We start from the raw sequence: 17,991 nt of genomic DNA, 5'->3' as shown, positions 1-17,991 counted from the left end.
CAGGGCTGTTTGGCCACATTCTTCATGTCAACTGTATCGGCTACCATACATTCTGGCTTGGGAGGTTGATTGTTGCCTGGTCTACTGAGCATATAAACTGTCTCTGAATCACATGATATTGTATCAGAGCTACTCTTCTCTCCTCCTGTAGCCGAAAGTGACTTACCCAGTCGTGGCAAGTGCAGCAGTCAGCAGGCCATCTTCAGAGTCAATGTGACCCTCTCCATCCCCAACATCGCCATGGTTCCAGCTCTGGAGGAGGTCCAACAGGCTCTAAACCGGGCTGTAGAGTGTGTAGTCAGCGTTAGCAAAGGAGTCAGTCAGTGGAGCAAAGAAAGGATATCCAAGGTGGGTTTAATCTGATGAAAGAAGCAATAATTTAACTAGTAAATGATAGTTAAATATTTATGGACTGATCATTTTATATCCCTATAGTCTACCAAACAAACTCTGAGGTCCTTTTCTTGCATCGGTTTTCCCTTTTGCAGAGAAAAATGAATGAAAGACGAATGGCATCTCTGAAACAGGACAGTTCTGAGAGTGAATCGGAGGATGGAGCAACAACATACAGAAGCCTGGCTGGTATGAGAGATCTCACCTAACTTGATCTCAGCAGTTCAACAACTCAGCAGTTTGCCTGTATTTTGACCTCAGAGTGGTTTATCCATACGGTTTCCAACATGCAGACCAGAACACTGATCATTAGCTACCCCACCACAGTCGGGTAATAATCAGATCTTCTTATTTCACAGCTCAGCTGACCACAGCTTCATCTGACTAGGAGCAGATAGAAATGTGTTGATTGCAATAATAAATGAAATGAGATGAATATGTCAGTGGCTTTTGAAGGAAGACATCTAAATAAAAGACATTGTAAAATCTCACTCAGATAGAGTGGCCCTTTAGTCGTTAGTCATTGCACCCTGGCTAACATTTAGGTAAAATCAGTAAAAGATCACAATCCTGTGATATCATAATGTAATTATAAATGGAGGATTTCAAGTAAAAGCAAAGCTGTTTATAAAGTTTAGATCCATCCTGTCCACCTACTCTCTGTACACTCTGTCACAACATGTCCTCTAAACTCTACACTTTCCAGATGGCAGCACCTCAGACATTTCAGCATCTGTGATCCAGGCTATCCCTTTCCAAGCTAGAAACTACTACAAGAGTGTGTCTGAAAACAAAGAGATAGTCAAGCTAGTGTCTGTTCTCAGCACCTCCATCAGCTCCACCAAAAAGGTAAATTTCATTGAAGCAATTTGACAAGCCTGTCCAGAACAAGAAGAAACAAATTAAAGAATCATAACAAACAATCTTCCAAATTGATCAGAATCTAAACTATACTGTACGCTGTTTGTTGTTTAAATATCTAGTATAATGTTTATATTTTTTATGTCCTGTCTGCTTCATCTGTAATATTTAGTATTTGTGTTTTAATCTCCCATCATTTCTAATACCTCCCATTTCCTACTTAACCCTTATTTTATATTACCGTATAGGAAGTGATGACTGCTCTTGACCGTTTTAGCCGTTACCATCACATCTGGAGAAAGGACCGCGAAGACACCATGCGGAAGTATGTTAAACTAAATGACTCATATACATATCCGATTCTTACCAGTGACAACAATGGTTGCTTTGTTTTTTTTAACAGATTCATCCAGGGCAGTCCCTTGCTCTCAGAGTTTGAGAGCCAGATTCTTTTCTATCGAGATCTGGAGCTGGAAATAAACTCTGAACCAGAGTTCATCACTGTAGGAGCTTTAGCTCTGTTCACAGGTTAGATTAAACTGCTTTCTCTGCTGTTATTTATTTATTTATTTATTTAGCATCATCTTGCTTTGATAAAATACAGCACTTTGATCATTTCTCAATTTCTGATAAGGAGTCTAAAGAATACTTGACACCACCATGAAATAGAAAATTGACTTCTAACCAGCCCATCATTGATCTCTGCATGCTCACATGTATTTCTTTGTTCCAGTGGACCTGAAGATGTCCCTCACTGCTGAAACTAAGAACTGGATGGTGGACTACGGACTGTACTGTAACAGGAAATATCGCTCGGAGATGGAGCAGATCTTTGCTTTTGTTGATGAAGCAGGAAAGAAACTGAATCGGCAGATCAAAGACCTGGATGATATCAGAATCGCCATGGCAGCACTCAAGGAGATCAGAGAGCACCTAATATCTATTGATTTTCAAGTTGGTCCTATAGAGGTAAAGCACAGCATTAGGTCTTTTATACAGCATGATAGTTGTTGATCCACTTTACACATGCACACAAATGGATACAGTGGGGAACAGGACTTGATGTTTTCAGTAGTGTACATGAGAGCATTTCAGCAGTGTTTCTTTAGTGTATGTAGTGAGAATGGTTTTCTATAGCAAGTGTGTACATGCAGGTTACTGTTCTGTACATAAGGCATTTGAGTAGAGTCCTGTATCAGAAGCTCAATGGCAATGCAAAGGAATTGCAGGAATTGAAACTCAAAACAAAATTATGTACCTATGTTTTGCCAATGTTTGTAGATGTCAGATGAAAAATGTAGCATTTTTGTTTTTTTTCCTTACAGGAGTCTTATGCCATGCTGCATAAATATGAGCTGTCAGTGGCAAAAGAGGAGGCTGATAAGGTGGATACGCTGCGTTACACCTGGGAGAAGCTGCTGTCCCGGAGCACAGAGATACAGAACGAGCTGGTGGCCCTGCAGCCCAACTTCAGAGGAGAGCTGGTCAGCAATGTTGAGACCTTCCTGGAAGACTGTCAACACTTTTACCAAGATTATGAGAAGGTAAAGGAAACACGAGACAGAAAATGCATGATGCAAGTGCACAAACACTCAAAGCCTTAGACAGCCCTCTCAGACACTTACAGTTATGTGCTAACTATGCATCAAGCTGTTTATTGTTGTTACAGCACATAATTAACATGGCTTGTTAATTATGACTCTCTCACATATTTTCCTTACATCTCTTCTCGAATCTCCAGCTGGAGGGACCAAGATGAGAGCAAAAGATGCAAGTTAGGGAAATATAGGGAATTGGGATGTACCCATGGCCTTACCTTTTCCTATCTGTTTCAGGATGGCCCCATGGTGGTGGGGCTAGCTCCTCAGGATGCCAGTGATAGACTCATCATGTTCCAGGTTTGTTAATGATGATCTAAGCTGGGCATAATAATTAAGTTGATTATTTAGTCTTGCTATTTTAATGTTTATGAATTGTATTACTTTTATTACTCTGTGTATTATATATTTTACTCCAAATGTCCACTGGCTGAAATACATGGCTGCTAGATTAAATAATTGTATATAATTAAAAAAATGTTTGTACTGTACTGAAAAGTTGTTGCCATTCTTCTCTTCTTTAGAATCGATTTGACAACCTGTTCAGGAAGTACACCACTTACACAGGAGGAGAAGAGCTATTTGGACTTCCTGTTACCCAGCATCCCCAGCTGTTGGAAATTAGGAAGCAGCTGACTCTGTTGCAGAAGTTGTATGGCCTTTACAACAATGTCATCGAAACAGTCAATGGTTACTATGATATCCTCTGGGCTGACATCCACATTGAGAAGATCAATAACGAGCTACTGGACTTTCAGACAAGGTTTATTTACATAAATCTTAATACTACATTTAAAGCTTCTCTGTGGAGTTATGGACCTAGTAGTACTATGGAGCTAAATGCAAACATAACTTTTGTTTGTTTACCAGAAAACTCCAGGGCCCCTTTAAGTGAATTTAACTGATCAGTATTGAACTGTTTTAACCCAAGTTGGGCTGACCTTAGCTAAGCTGGAAGTGAAAGTGACAGTGAGACATTTCCAGGAAATATGCACCTTCTACTGAACTGAAACAAACAAAACTAAACAGAACAGTTTTACGGATTAATCTAGAAAAAAAAGTGTCTTTTGCACATATGAATCAGGCTGTCACATGTTGCCACAGGAAGTGGGTGTCCATCAAATAATGATCTAAATGATTTTCAATAGTGCGTTTCCCCTTTAGCATCAAGCCTGATACAAAGTCTTTCCCTTAAAATGATCCTATAAAATGTTTTTCATTAAGTCGTGCATGAATGCTCTGAAGGATTTCAGTTTTACCATTGCCTTCCACATTTATCTTTGCATTCTGTCCTCTACAAGAGTTTATTCATTGCGCATGGTTCAAAGAAAAATTGAAGGGAAAAGGGGCTTGGATATACAAGCTAAAAGAAAAAGTAGTTTTCATTATGTCTCCACTGTGTTCTGCTGAAACTAGTTGAAGGTTAGGTTCTAAGCAGTTAGTCACAAGGGGAATATGTGCTGACGTAACAGTTGAAGAAGACAGGACAACTCCTTCCTCTGGCAGATATGCTGTCTATCAGTTTTAGAAGTGTTACTTTGGGCTGGGTACACTGGGCAAAAGTGCTGGTGCATGTGTGTCTCAAAAGGACGCACACACTATATGGCCAAAAGTCAGACCTTCACAAGCTCACTTTGTGCACAGGGGCATAGTCATGCCAGAACAGGAAAGGGCCTTCCCCAAACTATTGTAATCCATCCTCCACCAAACTTAACAGTAGGCACTATGCATTTTCTTAGGTTGCTTTCCCATCCACCAACCAAGGTTTGGCCATCAGTCTGCCAGACTCAGTAGTTGTGTTATTCATCACTCCAAAGAACACATTCTACTGCTCCAGACTCAAGTGGTGGAGTCTGTTCTGTTTAGTGCTTTACACCACTTGAGCCGACACCTGGAATTGTGCATGGTGATGACACTTGCGTGCAGCTCCTTGACCATGGAAACCCATTTCAAAAAGCTCTCAATGCAATGTTTGTGTGCTGATGATGCTTCCAGAGGAAGAATTTGGTAGTGAGTAATGCAACAGATGATGCAGTTTGTACTTGTTGACCCTGCTCTGTGAGTTTGCGGGGTCTACCACTTTGTGGCTGAACTGTTATTGCTCCTAGGCGTTTTCTACATTACAATAATAGAACTTACAGTTGGCCGAGGCAGATCTAGTGGGGCAGAAATTTCATGAGCTGACTTGTGGTGAAGGTGGCATCCAATGACGTGCTATGTTTAAAGTCTCTGAGCTTTTTACAACCAATTTGAAATCTTTATCAATGGAAATATGGGTGTGTGCTGGATTTTATGCACCTGTTAGCAACGGGTGTGGCTGCTATACCTGAATTCAATAATTAGTAGGGATATCTACTGACTTTTGGCCATATAGTGTATACACCTTTTGCACTTTGTTTCATGCAGAATAAATCTCTAAATCGTTGACTATTATATCCTTTAACTACAAGGTGTCGCAAGCTGCCTCGTGCTCTGAAAGAGTGGCAGGCTTTCCTGGACCTGAAGAAAACAATTGATGAATTCAGTGAGTGCTGCCCCCTGCTGGAACTCATGACTAACAAGGCAATGATGACTCGCCACTGGAAGAGAATTACTGAGGTCAGTGAAACAAGGTCACCAACTGCAGTTATTTTCACTTAAAAGACAGTCATCATCAACATCTACTGTTGTGATAATGATAGTTGACGCTTTAACATTTAACAATTAAAGACTTTCCCACAATTTGACCAACAAATCTTTCTGGTTTTGTGCCAAGGTGACTGGACATACCTTTGAAGTGGAAACAGATACATTCAAGTTGCGCAACATTATGGAGGCTCCTCTGCTCAAATATAAAGAAGAGATTGAGGTAAGAATGAATAGTAGACTACATATGCTCCAAAAAATAATGGTGATGATATGAATGAAAAAATATGTTCAGTGATAATATCAATAATGATATGATGATGTGCTAATGATAACGATGTTGATAAAAGGTTTAATATTTTTTTTTAATTAATTAATTCTCTTTGTACTTGAAATTTGTTGTAGTCATCACCTGCGATTAATCCCAAAGTACAAATGTGGGAGTGGCTGGATCTGAAATGACAGGAGAGTAACTATATAGTAGGGAAAATGGAGCAGACAACAGAATAAAAATTAGGAGCTGGCTGAAGTCGTGACAACTGTATATACTAACTTACTAATATCCTGATGGGGATAATGAACATGTTATTGCCAATGTTTGAACAAATATTGGTGTTTCTTATGCAGGATATCTGTATCAGTGCTGTGAAAGAGCGGGACATTGAGCAGAAGCTGAAGCAGGTGATTGCTGAGTGGGACAACAAGACTTTTACGTTTGCCAATTTTAAGACCCGTGGCGAACTGCTGCTGAGAGGAGACAGCACATCAGAGATCATTACCAGCATGGAGGACAGCCTGATGATGTTGGGGTCTCTTATGAGCAACAGGTATTTTAAATGATCAGGGACATTAAATTAAAATGCATCAGGACACTTTTGGGGGACTTGTTCTGCCCCCACAGGCCTGGGAATGTATTGACTGCCTTGTGGAGTTCAAAGCAAAATGCCCGCTGTCTCTGTGTGTGCTTTAATGTAAGGCTTACATGATAATGTAACTTATTTCCCAGGTACAACACCCCATTTAAAGCCCAAATTCAGAAGTGGGTTCAGAATCTTTCCAACACCACTGATATCATAGAAAACTGGATGACTGTCCAGAACCTCTGGATCTACCTGGAGGCCGTGTTTGTGGGTGGAGACATCGCTAAACAGCTGCCTAAGGTAGATTATGTCATAGTGAATTAATCACGTTTTATATAATTGAAATGACATGGTTATCAGAACTCAGTTCAAAATTGTCCCCTCTCTTCTTTAATGCCTTACATTTACATTTCATTAATATAATAATTTATCAGAAATCTATTATTTGTGAACGGAATATTTGTAAAAGACAGCTACCAGACCTTGGGAAGTAATGCCAAAATTGTTGCTGATGATTCTCTTAAATTTAAGCCATTAGTGGTCTATTTAATTCTTGTATTTCAGTGTTCAGTCATTTCAAAGAACACAACCATAACTAGATGAATAATTTTCTCAACCTTTTTAGGAAGCAAAGCGATTCTCTAACATCGACAAATCATGGGTGAAGATCATGATGCGAGCCCACGAGATGCCCAATGTAGTACAGTCATGTGTGGGAGATGAGACAATGGGACAGCTGCTTCCTCACCTCCTTGAACAGCTGGAAATCTGCCAGAAGTCACTTACAGGGTTAGTACAAAGGACTCAAATCCTTATCAACTCAGACCTCAAAACAATGTGGAGGGTAAGTGTATTATTTTAAGGGAGGAGCTAAATCCAAAATTTATTGTAATGTTTTGCTGCCAACTATTTTACATGTGTGTTTTCTAACACAAACTGCTTTGAGAGTAAAAAAAAAATGTCTTATGCTGTCAAACAGCTATTTGGAGAAGAAGCGTCTGCTGTTTCCTCGTTTCTTCTTTGTCTCTGACCCTGCCCTGCTGGAGATCCTGGGCCAGGCCTCTGACTCCCACACAATCCAGGCCCACCTTCTCAATGTCTTCGACAACATCAAATGCGTCCGATTCCATGACAAGGTGAATTTTTCATGGAGCCCTTTTGAGTGTTTTTATTGTTTGTATTACACAGTTGGCTTTCTGACAGGTCAGTCTAACAGAACACTGACATCTTTCAAACCCAGTGACCCAAAGAGATTGTTTGCAGAACTAAAGGTCTTGAAAAAACAATTGCAACAGACTTAATAAAATATAATACAATAATAGGCCACAAAATGATTTGTTAATATTTGACTGATCCAAATTGTGTTGATACATAAGTCTCATCATACATGTCATCGTCCTCAGGTATACGACCGTATTCTGGCTGTATCATCACGGGAAGGAGAGACTGTGGAGCTGGAGCGTCCTGTCACAGCAGAGGGTAATGTGGAAGTTTGGCTCAATGCTCTGTTGAAGGAATCCCAGAGGTCTTTGCACCTGGTGATCCGACAAGCTGCCCTGACCATCCAGGACTCTGGCTTCCAGCTCATCGACTTCCTTAACTCCTTTCCTGCTCAGGTAGATCATAGTTGGATTGAAAGAACTAATCCCCTAATATTTCAAAACATGGGCCATACTGTCACTGTCTTTGATTGTCAGCCTACTGTGATTGAGTAGATTTGTGTACTAAAAAACATCTTGCACTGAAGTTAATTTTGGAGATATTTTGTGAATGTTCCAATACCTTTTGTTGTCCTTATCTCAATTCCAGATGTGTTTCTGTATTCAGGGAGGTAATTAAAGAAATGTTCTTATGGATGGCTTAACAAGGCAATGATTACAATTTGAAGCATCATTCATCATTTGACCATCAAACCAAACCAAATATCCTTGTCCTTGATCTAGGTTGGCTTGCTAGGAATTCAGATGATATGGACAAGGGACTCTGAGGAGGCTCTGACCAATGCTCGATATGATCGGCGCATTATGGCCAAAACCAACCAGCTCTTCCTAGATCTGCTCAACACGCTGATTGACATGACAACAAGAGACCTGGGGGCTGTGGAGAGGACCAAGTATGAGACCCTTATCACCATACATGTCCACCAGAGGGACATATTTGATGACTTGGTGAGTATGTTGATTATTTAGTAGTACCTTTTGTGGGATGGCTCAGTATACTAAGTACAATTGCCCAGACAAACAAGATCTTTACAATTTCTGTTAATCTAATCTAATCACAATCCCCTGCTCAAGAGAGCTATCCATTTGTAGAACTGCATTTTGATATTCAGTTACCCCAGGGTAGGGGTGTCAGAATACCAAATGGTGTTTGCTGCAAGGAGTCAATTCTATCTGACAAAAGTCTTCAAAGCATTTTCATTGGCAGTCAAGTGATATTTAGACCTAGACAAAGGGCTGTCTTTGAAGTCCCCTTCAGGCACAGTACATTGCCCGGCTGGTCTCAAAGGTGAATAGCACAGGTGTGAAGTAAGTTTATTATTTAATCCCCTCGTACCTGCATTCATTTATTCTCCTCCCGTCTTCTTTCTCTCCAACAAACTTTTCCCTTGTCCTGCCTCTTTTTCTGTTCTCTTTACCTCACTTCACTCTCCTATGATATCTCCTAACTATTGCCCCTATTCTACCCCTTCCCCTTTTGTCCTCCTTACACTTTTTTATCTTTTTGTTTTTCATCTCTCGATTCATCACCCTCTGTCACCTCTTTTCACTGGACTGTAAATACTAATTTTACCCATTACTTTGTGTGTGTGTCTGTCTGTGTGTCTTTTTTGTCATCCTTCTGTCTCCTTTACCTTCCTTCCACCTCATTTTCATCTCATGGCCTCTGACCTCTGTTCTTTCATCATCCCCTTACCTGCCTCTCCCCCTCTTTCCACCTTTTTAATGTAACCTTCCTGTCACCTCATGCCCCATTATACATCGTGCCCTTCCACTCCTCCTTCCCTCTTTCTTCCTGCTTTTATCTCTCACCTCACATCACCTCTTGAATGGTGCCCTTCGATTTCCTGTTCTTCACTTGCTATCTTGTCTCTCCATCCTTTTATCTTTCTCCACTTCTCTTTCTCTGCCTGTCTCTCTTCTCTCCATTGCTCTTCTGTTCTTTACTCTTCATCCTTTTTCTCCCTCCAGTGCCGGCTCCATGTCAAAAGCCCCAATGACTTTGAGTGGCTGAAGCAGTGTCGTTTCTACTTCAATGAGGACTCAGACAAGATGATCATCAACATCACAGACGTGGGCTTTGTCTACCAGAATGAATTCCTGGGCTGCACTGAAAGGCTTGTCATTACACCGTTGACTGACAGGTAGAGGGCCATCCATCACACATACGCACACTCATAAAGGCAGTATTATCAGAATTAGAATCACTTTTATTGGCCAGGTATGTGTGCACATACAAGGAATTTGACTCTGGTTTTACATTGCTCTCAATGTACAGACACAGACTAACAGCATAAATAAACAGAACAAGTTCAACAAAAAAGACATAGACTTATATGTGTAGTTATACATATCAATAAACAAACATTTGTAGACAGTAGACAATAGTGCAATGGTGCAGAGTGCAAAGGATGCTGAAATAAATATTTTACATGCAGGTATCTTTATGTACATGAGGTAGGTTGATATGACAGTCTACTGTAGGTACAGTGCATACAGTATGCACAGCATAGGTAGATGTATTAGAATTTATGTTTTGTTTTAAGAAAGAAAAATTTCAACATTGGGGAAAAAAAGTATTAAATAGTTTCCAGGTTCAATGGATATTAAGAGTCCTAGGGTTTTTGTACAGGGCAGTTAACTGTTGGTCAGAGTGATTAAAATGGTAAGAATGCATTTTAAGTTATACTGATCAGCAAGTACTGTCAAAAGATAAACAGACATTGATATTTTTACCTTTTTAAATAGTAGCCAACACACCAACACAATAGATAAACACTGTCCCAACAGTGTGTATGTTTTATATTTATATATAGGCTGTTTATTGCCCAGGTCATATTCGTGATATGCTTTCATGGTTGTTTGCATTTAATGCATTTGCGTGAAACTATCAATATTCCATTGAAACGTTTTCTTACTGCTATTGTCGATAAATATTGCTATTGTTTTATTTCCCAGGCCTAAGTTATCATTAACAATGTAAGCATCTGAAGGTTTAGGTTTAAAATCTTGAGAAATACATCAACATTTTTACAGCACAGCTTGAACAAGGGCAGAGAAAATGTGACCATAGTTTGTACTGAGTCAACAATTTTATACTGCCTTTAGTCTCTAAAGTTTTTCGTAGATCAGATGGAAATAGGCAATTGTTCATAGCAATAACAAGGTATTTTATAAAACTGCTCAAGATACATACTGGTAACTGTCCTTAGTTCCTTGGAAAATGTTAAAACTGTATTTGATATTCAGGTGCTATAGTAGAAATGTTCATTATAACATCAATTCATATTCAATTGATTACAGTTTCCACAGCAGTGGAACTGGAAGGAGAAGAAATTAGAGAGGAGGAGTAGGCACTCTTGCACAGTGGTCATCACCTCTGTCACTGGCAGAAGATGTGACTGACAGAAAAAGAGGAAGACAATCAGACAGAAAGCTAGGCAGTAGTTACTAACAGACAGAGAGGGAGAAATATGAGACGAGACAGAGAGAAAAGAGATGAGAGACAAGGAGAAAGAAATGAGAAGAGACAGCAGCAGGGAGGGAGCTACCAGCAGACATCAGACAGCAGCTCTCCAAAGAAGTGGCTCGCTGTCCTTATAGCCGAAGGCACCAAGACAGTCATGGTTTTCTCACTGCCTTCTTTCCCTGCCTGAAACACTGAACGATTCCTTCCCTTCGGTTAGTGTCTGCTGCTTTCCTTTCTGTCACTAACTGTTTTTAATCTTTCTCTTTCACGTTCTCTGTGTTAGCCTCTCTGCCACAGCATCAGCTTTGAGAATGAGTAAAGGGACAATGCTAATTAGAAAATAATCAGTTTTGTTGATTATTTTAATGGCAATGCTCTTATTTGTTCTACTTTTTCTGAAGGACACACGATTTTGTTGCAAGCACAGTTTCATCATGATTTTTGACTTAGGCCAGCCATGCAATGAAAATGGGTGTTACACCAGAGGGCCTGGGTCAGGTCCCAGTGTCAGTCATCCTCTGCTGAAGTGTCCTTGAGCAAGACACAGAATCCACACCAGCTTCAGGGGCAGCACTCTCTAGCTGTGCCTGACCTCCAACTTCCCTGTGGAGACTCATATCATATTAGTTTTATCCTGTGATAGATTCAATGTGAGGGAAAATGAAAACTGCTTTGTGGGGAAGCAAATTCTTAACCTTATTATGCCGTTGAAGTACAACTGTCTTCCTGTCCATGTTTGGTCAGGTGCTACATCACCCTAGCCCAGGCTCTTGGTATGAGTATGGGTGGCGCGCCTGCTGGTCCTGCAGGAACAGGTAAGACTGGGGTCTAAAAGTATCAATTGTTACAATGTGTCTATGAAATACTGCTTTTAGAATGGACACTAGTAGTACATTGGTTGATAGGTGATGGAACATAACACTCGGGGCTTGCATATGTACTACTGTGGCTGTATTAAACTATTGTAAAATGGCATCAAGAACATGGAATAGTGACACAAAAAAAAAGGTGTTGACTGCATCTCTTTAATTTTGGTGCTATCCGTTGTTGGATTACAGTGGTGACTCCTTACCTGGAGGACCTTTACAAAGGGATCCCAAATTAAATCTCAAGGGTTGTGAAATTATTTATGGGATATTGCCCCGCTAAACAACTTTATGGACATTTTATAATTGTAATTCCTTTTTTTTAATCTAAACTAGATAGTTTTACTATTTCAGACTCCACTAAGATATAAAGATAATTTAGACAATTATCCACATGAACAATGAGAAAAGTTTGTTGTATGTATTCAGCCTGTGAAGAGGGGTCACAAGTCAACACTGCTTCATTTTAGGGGTCACAAAATGTCGGGGAACCACCCAATTAGAAAGATAGTTTTGGTACGTGTTTTGGTCTGGGAATTTGTTTGGTTTTCTGTTAGTAAAAATGGTTTCATCTCATTTTAGGATGTGACAAATCTGCCTTTTGTTATTAGGTAAGACAGAGACCACAAAAGACATGGGACGCTGTCTGGGAAAGTATGTTGTAGTCTTCAACTGTTCTGACCAGATGGATTTCAGAGGCTTGGGAAGAATATTCAAAGGTAAAAGTCACAAAGCATTGGTGCTATTGTGTTGTGGCAATTTGAGCGGCACCAGAAAAAGTGTAGGGATAGAGCCCTAAAAAGGCACAAAGTTCTGTGCACAGCTTGAGGGGTTTAGGACAATTTGGTATTTTGAATAGTTTGTACAGAGCCACCATTTGGTTTTTAAACATTTGTCTGATTTCCAGGTCTGGCTCAGTCTGGTTCGTGGGGTTGTTTTGACGAGTTCAACCGCATCAACCTCCCAGTTTTGTCGGTGGCGGCCCAGCAGATCGCGATAGTTCTCACCTGCAAGAAGGAACGTCGCAAAAACTTTGTCTTTACTGATGGAGACAATGTGGATATGAACCCCGAGTTTGGCATCTTCCTTACCATGGTCAGTGACACAACAGTGCCATTATTTAAAAATGTATATGATGTATCATGTTGTACTGATATAGTCTTATAATGCTGTGCAGTGTTAGGTTGTCTGTTGTAGAAGGTTATGTGTAAGATATAAGCTGGCTGATGCACCTGGGTACATACTCCTGTATGTAAAGAGCTACTTGTACGTCAAGAGAACCTGTAGTTTTAGCTGCAGGATTTACCACATGAAGACACATTTTATTCCAAGCAAAGAAACTAGGGCTTTGTATTTAGAAAGCATGCCTAAAAAAATCTGTCAAATCATACAATTTTATAAGATTTAATGAGCGTAGCTATATGGAATTACCTGGACCATATCATATTTTATAGTTTGTACAATATTACACATGAGGGTCTGCCTCTTATTAATAATATTAGTCCGTGTTCGTTGTCAAACTCTAAATACAGTAATAGTTAGATCACTTTCACAGTTGCCAACCCAAGGCAAGTCATTAAACAGTGGAATAATTTTCCCATGTGGGAAGAGGTCAGAGATCACTCTTTATTGTTTTTAGTGTGTGTGTGTGTGTGTGTGTGTGTGTGTGTGTGTGTGTGTGTGTGTGTGTGTGAGTGTGTGTGAGTGTGTGTGAGTGAGTGAGTGAGTGAGTGAGTGAGTGAGTGAGTGAGTGAGTGAGTGAGTGAGTGGAGACAGTAATCAAAGGCAGGCTCTGTGGAGAGGAGGGCCTGAGCTGTGTCCGTAGGGGTTTAACTAGCTGAAAGATAGAGCTTGCTATGAACTTAATGATGTTCCAGTATCAATTTAATATTTTTGTGTCGTTTTTTTGGTGTATAGCCATTATGAGTAAATGCAAAGATAGTCTGTATGCATACTGCCTGCACCTTCCTACCTAAAACTCTAGTTCAGTCAGCCAACTCACGTGGAATGTTTATTAAACAGTATAGCATATTTACATTTTTGCGTCTAGGCTCCAACCTCATCACTCCCCGCGTATGTGTTTACATGAGATATTGGGGAGTGATGCGCAAAGACCTTAACCCCCAGTCGGAGCCTACAGGTGGATGCTGGGGTGGTGGTGGGGCTTACGACGCAGCAGGCAGCAATAGCTTACAGAGCAGCAGCAGCAGCAATACGGATGCAGGGCAACAGCACCATTGACAGAGCAGAGGGAGAGCTGGGAAATTGTGCAGTTTAAATAGACCGCCAGATTGGAAGGGAGCGCTTGGTTAGTGATTATGGAATAAGGCATGTCATGTGTGTAATCAGCACAGCTCGAGTCGACCTGCCTGAACTAGCTCGCAGGCTTCTCTCCATTTCTCAACCAGCTGTATGACTTTCTGTCTCTTATGTGGTCCAGATGATTTTTTTGGTATTTATGTGATGTATTTTTGTGTAACTGTATAATCTCTAATCTCTATATCTAAATGTTCTGTGTGATACAATATGCAATATTATATTTCCTCATAATTATCATTGAAGTTTTTCCTATTTTCACCTAATTTGAAACTCTGCTTGTCCTTGTCTACATAATCAGAACCCAGGTTATGCTGGACGCCAGGAGCTTCCTGAGAACCTGAAGATCAACTTCCGCTCTGTGGCCATGATGGTTCCTGACCGTCAGATTATCATTAGGGTAAAACTGGCCAGTTGTGGGTTTATAGATAACATGGAGCTGGCCCGTAAGTTCTTCACTCTTTACAAGCTGTGTGAGGAGCAACTATCCAAACAGGTAAAAAAATGGATGAGTTCTGAGTGCAAAATGTGACAGTTACCGACTTAAGCTTTGCTAACTTCCTCCCACCCCTTTTTACATACACAGTGTTTTAAGTGTTGAATTTATATGATTGGATGGTTCACAGCACACAGAGTGCAAAAGTACAAGAATGCATTTCAGTTCAAGTTGATATAATAATAAAGCTGTTTGTCACTAAACTTCAAGGGAATCATAAGGATTATAGTGGCATCAAATAGAGCACATGTGTGCTTTGTCATGCAAATACACATGGGAAATGTAATTCACAATTATAGGTCCCAAATTTAACTGTTAATGCCTAAAGCTTAACTCATCACAGATAAAGGTTTTACACAGTTGTCTGCAAACAGATCGTGACAAATCTAAAATGCTGTTTGTGATTGTCCAGGTTCACTATGACTTTGGCCTACGGAACATCCTGTCAGTGCTGAGGACACTGGGAGCAGCCAAGCGAGCCAACCCCAGTGACACGGAGTCCACCATTGTTATGAGGGTCCTCAGGGACATGAACCTATCTAAGCTGGTCAGTCTAGAATAGAATAATACAATTAAAAGAAAAAGATAGAAGCTAGAATAGATCGTCTTAAAATTGCAAAACAAAATTGAAGGATTTTTAAAAAGCATGAGCAGAATATTAGAATAAAAAAATATGAATGTAATTAATAAAAATCTACAAAGTCATGAAGGGTTGAAGATAAATCCTACTCAGCTGTTTTGTGAGGGTTTTTGCTAACTTGTGTCTGTGTGTTCTTGTGTGTGTTTGTTAGATCGATGAGGATGAGCCACTCTTCCTGAGCTTGATTGAGGACCTCTTCCCAGGCATCCAACTTGATAAAGCAGGCTACCCTGAACTAGAGGCTGCCATCGACAATCAGGTAGGCGGGAGTGAGGGATGAGTTTGTATATGAGTCAAGTGCCATACAGTAGGTTAGAAGGCTGGAGGAATAGAGAGAGAGAGAGAGAGAGAGAGAGAGAAGGTCTGAGGAAAAAGTAAACAGAGGGTGAGAGAGAGAAATGAAGAAGCAGTGTAAAATCGGGCAAAAGACTAATGGACCGTGTGAACGCCGTATCTTTCATGGCACTCTTAAACCCCTCAAGATAAAGCACCCAAAAGGATACAAATGGTATCATTTAACATTTGTCAAGGACCTAAGGACTAAGTAACTGTGGCAAGAAAAATAGAAACAGAAAGTAGGAGATACAGTAAAAGGTTAACTAAATTGCAGGATTGTTGTGTGTGTCTTTGCTGCATTACATTGGTACATTACATACATTACTGCAGGGATGCCTTCATCCTTCATGCCTTGTTCCCCGCTGTTATATACTATGTTGTTATATATATCTGCATGTATCTTCTTTAAAGGACCAGTATGTAAGATTTAGTGGTATCTAGTGATATAGTTGCATATTTCACCCCCCTGACCTCACCCTCCCCTTCCAAACGTGTAAGAGAAACTACGGTTGCCATTTTGTGCTACTGTAGAAACATTGCGGCTCAAAGTCATTCTAAGGTAACGAAAATGTAACAACTCTCATTTTCAGGTGATGATAAAAACATACCTATGATTATTATATTCCATTTCTGCCAGTAGATCCTGCTAAATGTTACACACTGGACCTTTAAATGTGTGTGAACCTGTATGTGAATCTGTCAATACAGTATAATATACTGTCTCATCCAGAACATGTCACAGTACTTTGTATATTTATACAGTATATGCTTAGTGTGGTAAATATAGAAGAACTGCAGAATTGTATGCAATAATTGTGCTCCCTCAGGTTGAGGATGCAGGTCTGATCAGCCACCCCCCCTGGAAGCTGAAAGTCATCCAGCTGTTTGAAACTCAGAGGGTTCGACATGGCATGATGGCCCTAGGGCCCAGTGGTGCCGGAAAGACAACCTGTATACACACGTTGATGAAAGCCATGACAGGTAGGATGTTTTGCATGTTTTGGGATGCATGTTAAGGAAAAGGGACAAAAACATATGTGTCTGTGTGTGAGAGAGACAAAGACAGGCAAGGCGAGGATCATCTAATCTCCCTTTAAACCTAAAGTGACAGCTCACAAATCAGTGTGCAAGTTGTTGTTTTTTGTGTACGTATTTTGTTGGAATAAAATTGGTGTGTTAGATATCATATCATAGATATCTTTCTTCTGTCAGAGTGTGGTCAGCCTCACAAAGAGATGCGCATGAACCCCAAAGCCATCACAGCACCTCAGATGTTTGGTCGACTGGATGTGGCTACAAACGACTGGACTGATGGCATCTTCTCCACACTTTGGAGGAAAACATTGAGAGCAAAGAAAGGTCAGAAAAGTTGCTTACTTGAAATTAGTTTCATGTGAGGTAATGTAAGTATAGAGTAGTTTATGTAAATTAAATAATATTTTGTGTAAATTAGAGAATATAGAATATTTCATCTTAATAAACATTTTGAGCATTTTCATTTTACAGGCCAAAAGTAATATTGAAAAACGATGCATGCTTTAAGATTAACCTACTATATCTTTCGTCTATATGAAGCTTAGCACAAGTTGTTATAAATGTTTAAGAGGCATGTAAGGGAGCAAGGTTTCATAGCAGCATCCTCTCTTCCAACTTAAATAAAAGGGATTACTGCCAAGTTAAGAAATTATTCCTCAAATGATTCATTAGTACTCTTGGTAATCTAGGCTTCTTTCTTCTTTGGGAAAACTAGTATCTCACTACGCTGCAGAGAAGTTTAAATATCTTGGGACATCCTTGCATACATAGTTCAAAGCAGCACCAACAGCTGTTTGATCTTTCTGCACAGTCCTAATCCCACACACTTCATTAAAAATGCATGTGTGTATTGGTATGAATATACATTATGTGTGTTAACTTTTGTGTCAAAATATGCATCTGATGTATTCATTATATGTTCTCATGCTGTTATGCATATCTTTGAGCAGGGTGCATTCCTGTTTGTCAGCTGCTTGCTGTTAATACTATTCACTTATGCAGCTTGTTGCTTTGAGCCAATAGGATTACACTGTAGAAAAGTAGATGATGTGGAGTTGTGACGGAGCTCCTTAGGGATTTCCTTGTGAAAATAGGCTGTACCTACATTTTGATTCAACAGATACAGCATGCCAAGCCTGATCTGTTTTAATGACTCGTGTATATATGTGAAAGCAGTCATATTGGTAGTGAATATTTTGACCAAACTATGAGTCCTTTTGTTTAAGAACAGATTTAGTCAGTGATTAAGGAGAAACATTAAACATCTGCCTCTGCC

General features: G+C 40.0%; 1 protein-coding gene across 3 annotated transcripts in view; it reads left to right on the top strand.

Annotated features, from left to right (window-relative positions):
* The window catches only part of dnah5 (dynein, axonemal, heavy chain 5), a 97,997-nt gene that overhangs the window by 23,905 nt on the left and 56,101 nt on the right, over positions 1 to 17,991 (top strand). For all 3 annotated transcript variants that reach the window (XM_051406558.1, XM_051406557.1, XM_051406556.1), the window contains 26 exons: positions 152 to 348; positions 489 to 582; positions 1,100 to 1,242; positions 1,503 to 1,579; positions 1,658 to 1,782; positions 1,988 to 2,223; positions 2,580 to 2,798; positions 3,090 to 3,152; positions 3,377 to 3,615; positions 5,303 to 5,450; positions 5,608 to 5,700; positions 6,105 to 6,304; positions 6,484 to 6,637; positions 6,963 to 7,126; positions 7,317 to 7,473; positions 7,741 to 7,953; positions 8,281 to 8,505; positions 9,529 to 9,701; positions 11,771 to 11,841; positions 12,504 to 12,611; positions 12,800 to 12,987; positions 14,510 to 14,704; positions 15,117 to 15,251; positions 15,496 to 15,603; positions 16,508 to 16,661; positions 16,893 to 17,039. In XM_051406558.1, coding sequence (XP_051262518.1) covers positions 152 to 348; positions 489 to 582; positions 1,100 to 1,242; positions 1,503 to 1,579; positions 1,658 to 1,782; positions 1,988 to 2,223; positions 2,580 to 2,798; positions 3,090 to 3,152; positions 3,377 to 3,615; positions 5,303 to 5,450; positions 5,608 to 5,700; positions 6,105 to 6,304; positions 6,484 to 6,637; positions 6,963 to 7,126; positions 7,317 to 7,473; positions 7,741 to 7,953; positions 8,281 to 8,505; positions 9,529 to 9,701; positions 11,771 to 11,841; positions 12,504 to 12,611; positions 12,800 to 12,987; positions 14,510 to 14,704; positions 15,117 to 15,251; positions 15,496 to 15,603; positions 16,508 to 16,661; positions 16,893 to 17,039 — 4,026 coding nt within the window. The remainder of the gene's footprint in view (positions 1 to 151; positions 349 to 488; positions 583 to 1,099; positions 1,243 to 1,502; positions 1,580 to 1,657; positions 1,783 to 1,987; positions 2,224 to 2,579; positions 2,799 to 3,089; positions 3,153 to 3,376; positions 3,616 to 5,302; positions 5,451 to 5,607; positions 5,701 to 6,104; positions 6,305 to 6,483; positions 6,638 to 6,962; positions 7,127 to 7,316; positions 7,474 to 7,740; positions 7,954 to 8,280; positions 8,506 to 9,528; positions 9,702 to 11,770; positions 11,842 to 12,503; positions 12,612 to 12,799; positions 12,988 to 14,509; positions 14,705 to 15,116; positions 15,252 to 15,495; positions 15,604 to 16,507; positions 16,662 to 16,892; positions 17,040 to 17,991) is intronic.

This window comes from Dicentrarchus labrax, unplaced genomic scaffold (assembly GCF_905237075.1).
Source record: "Dicentrarchus labrax unplaced genomic scaffold, dlabrax2021, whole genome shotgun sequence".
Lineage (NCBI taxonomy): Eukaryota > Metazoa > Chordata > Actinopteri > Moronidae > Dicentrarchus > Dicentrarchus labrax.
Note: the sequence above shows the minus strand (reverse complement) of the source record. Positions and strands in the feature narration are given on the sequence as shown.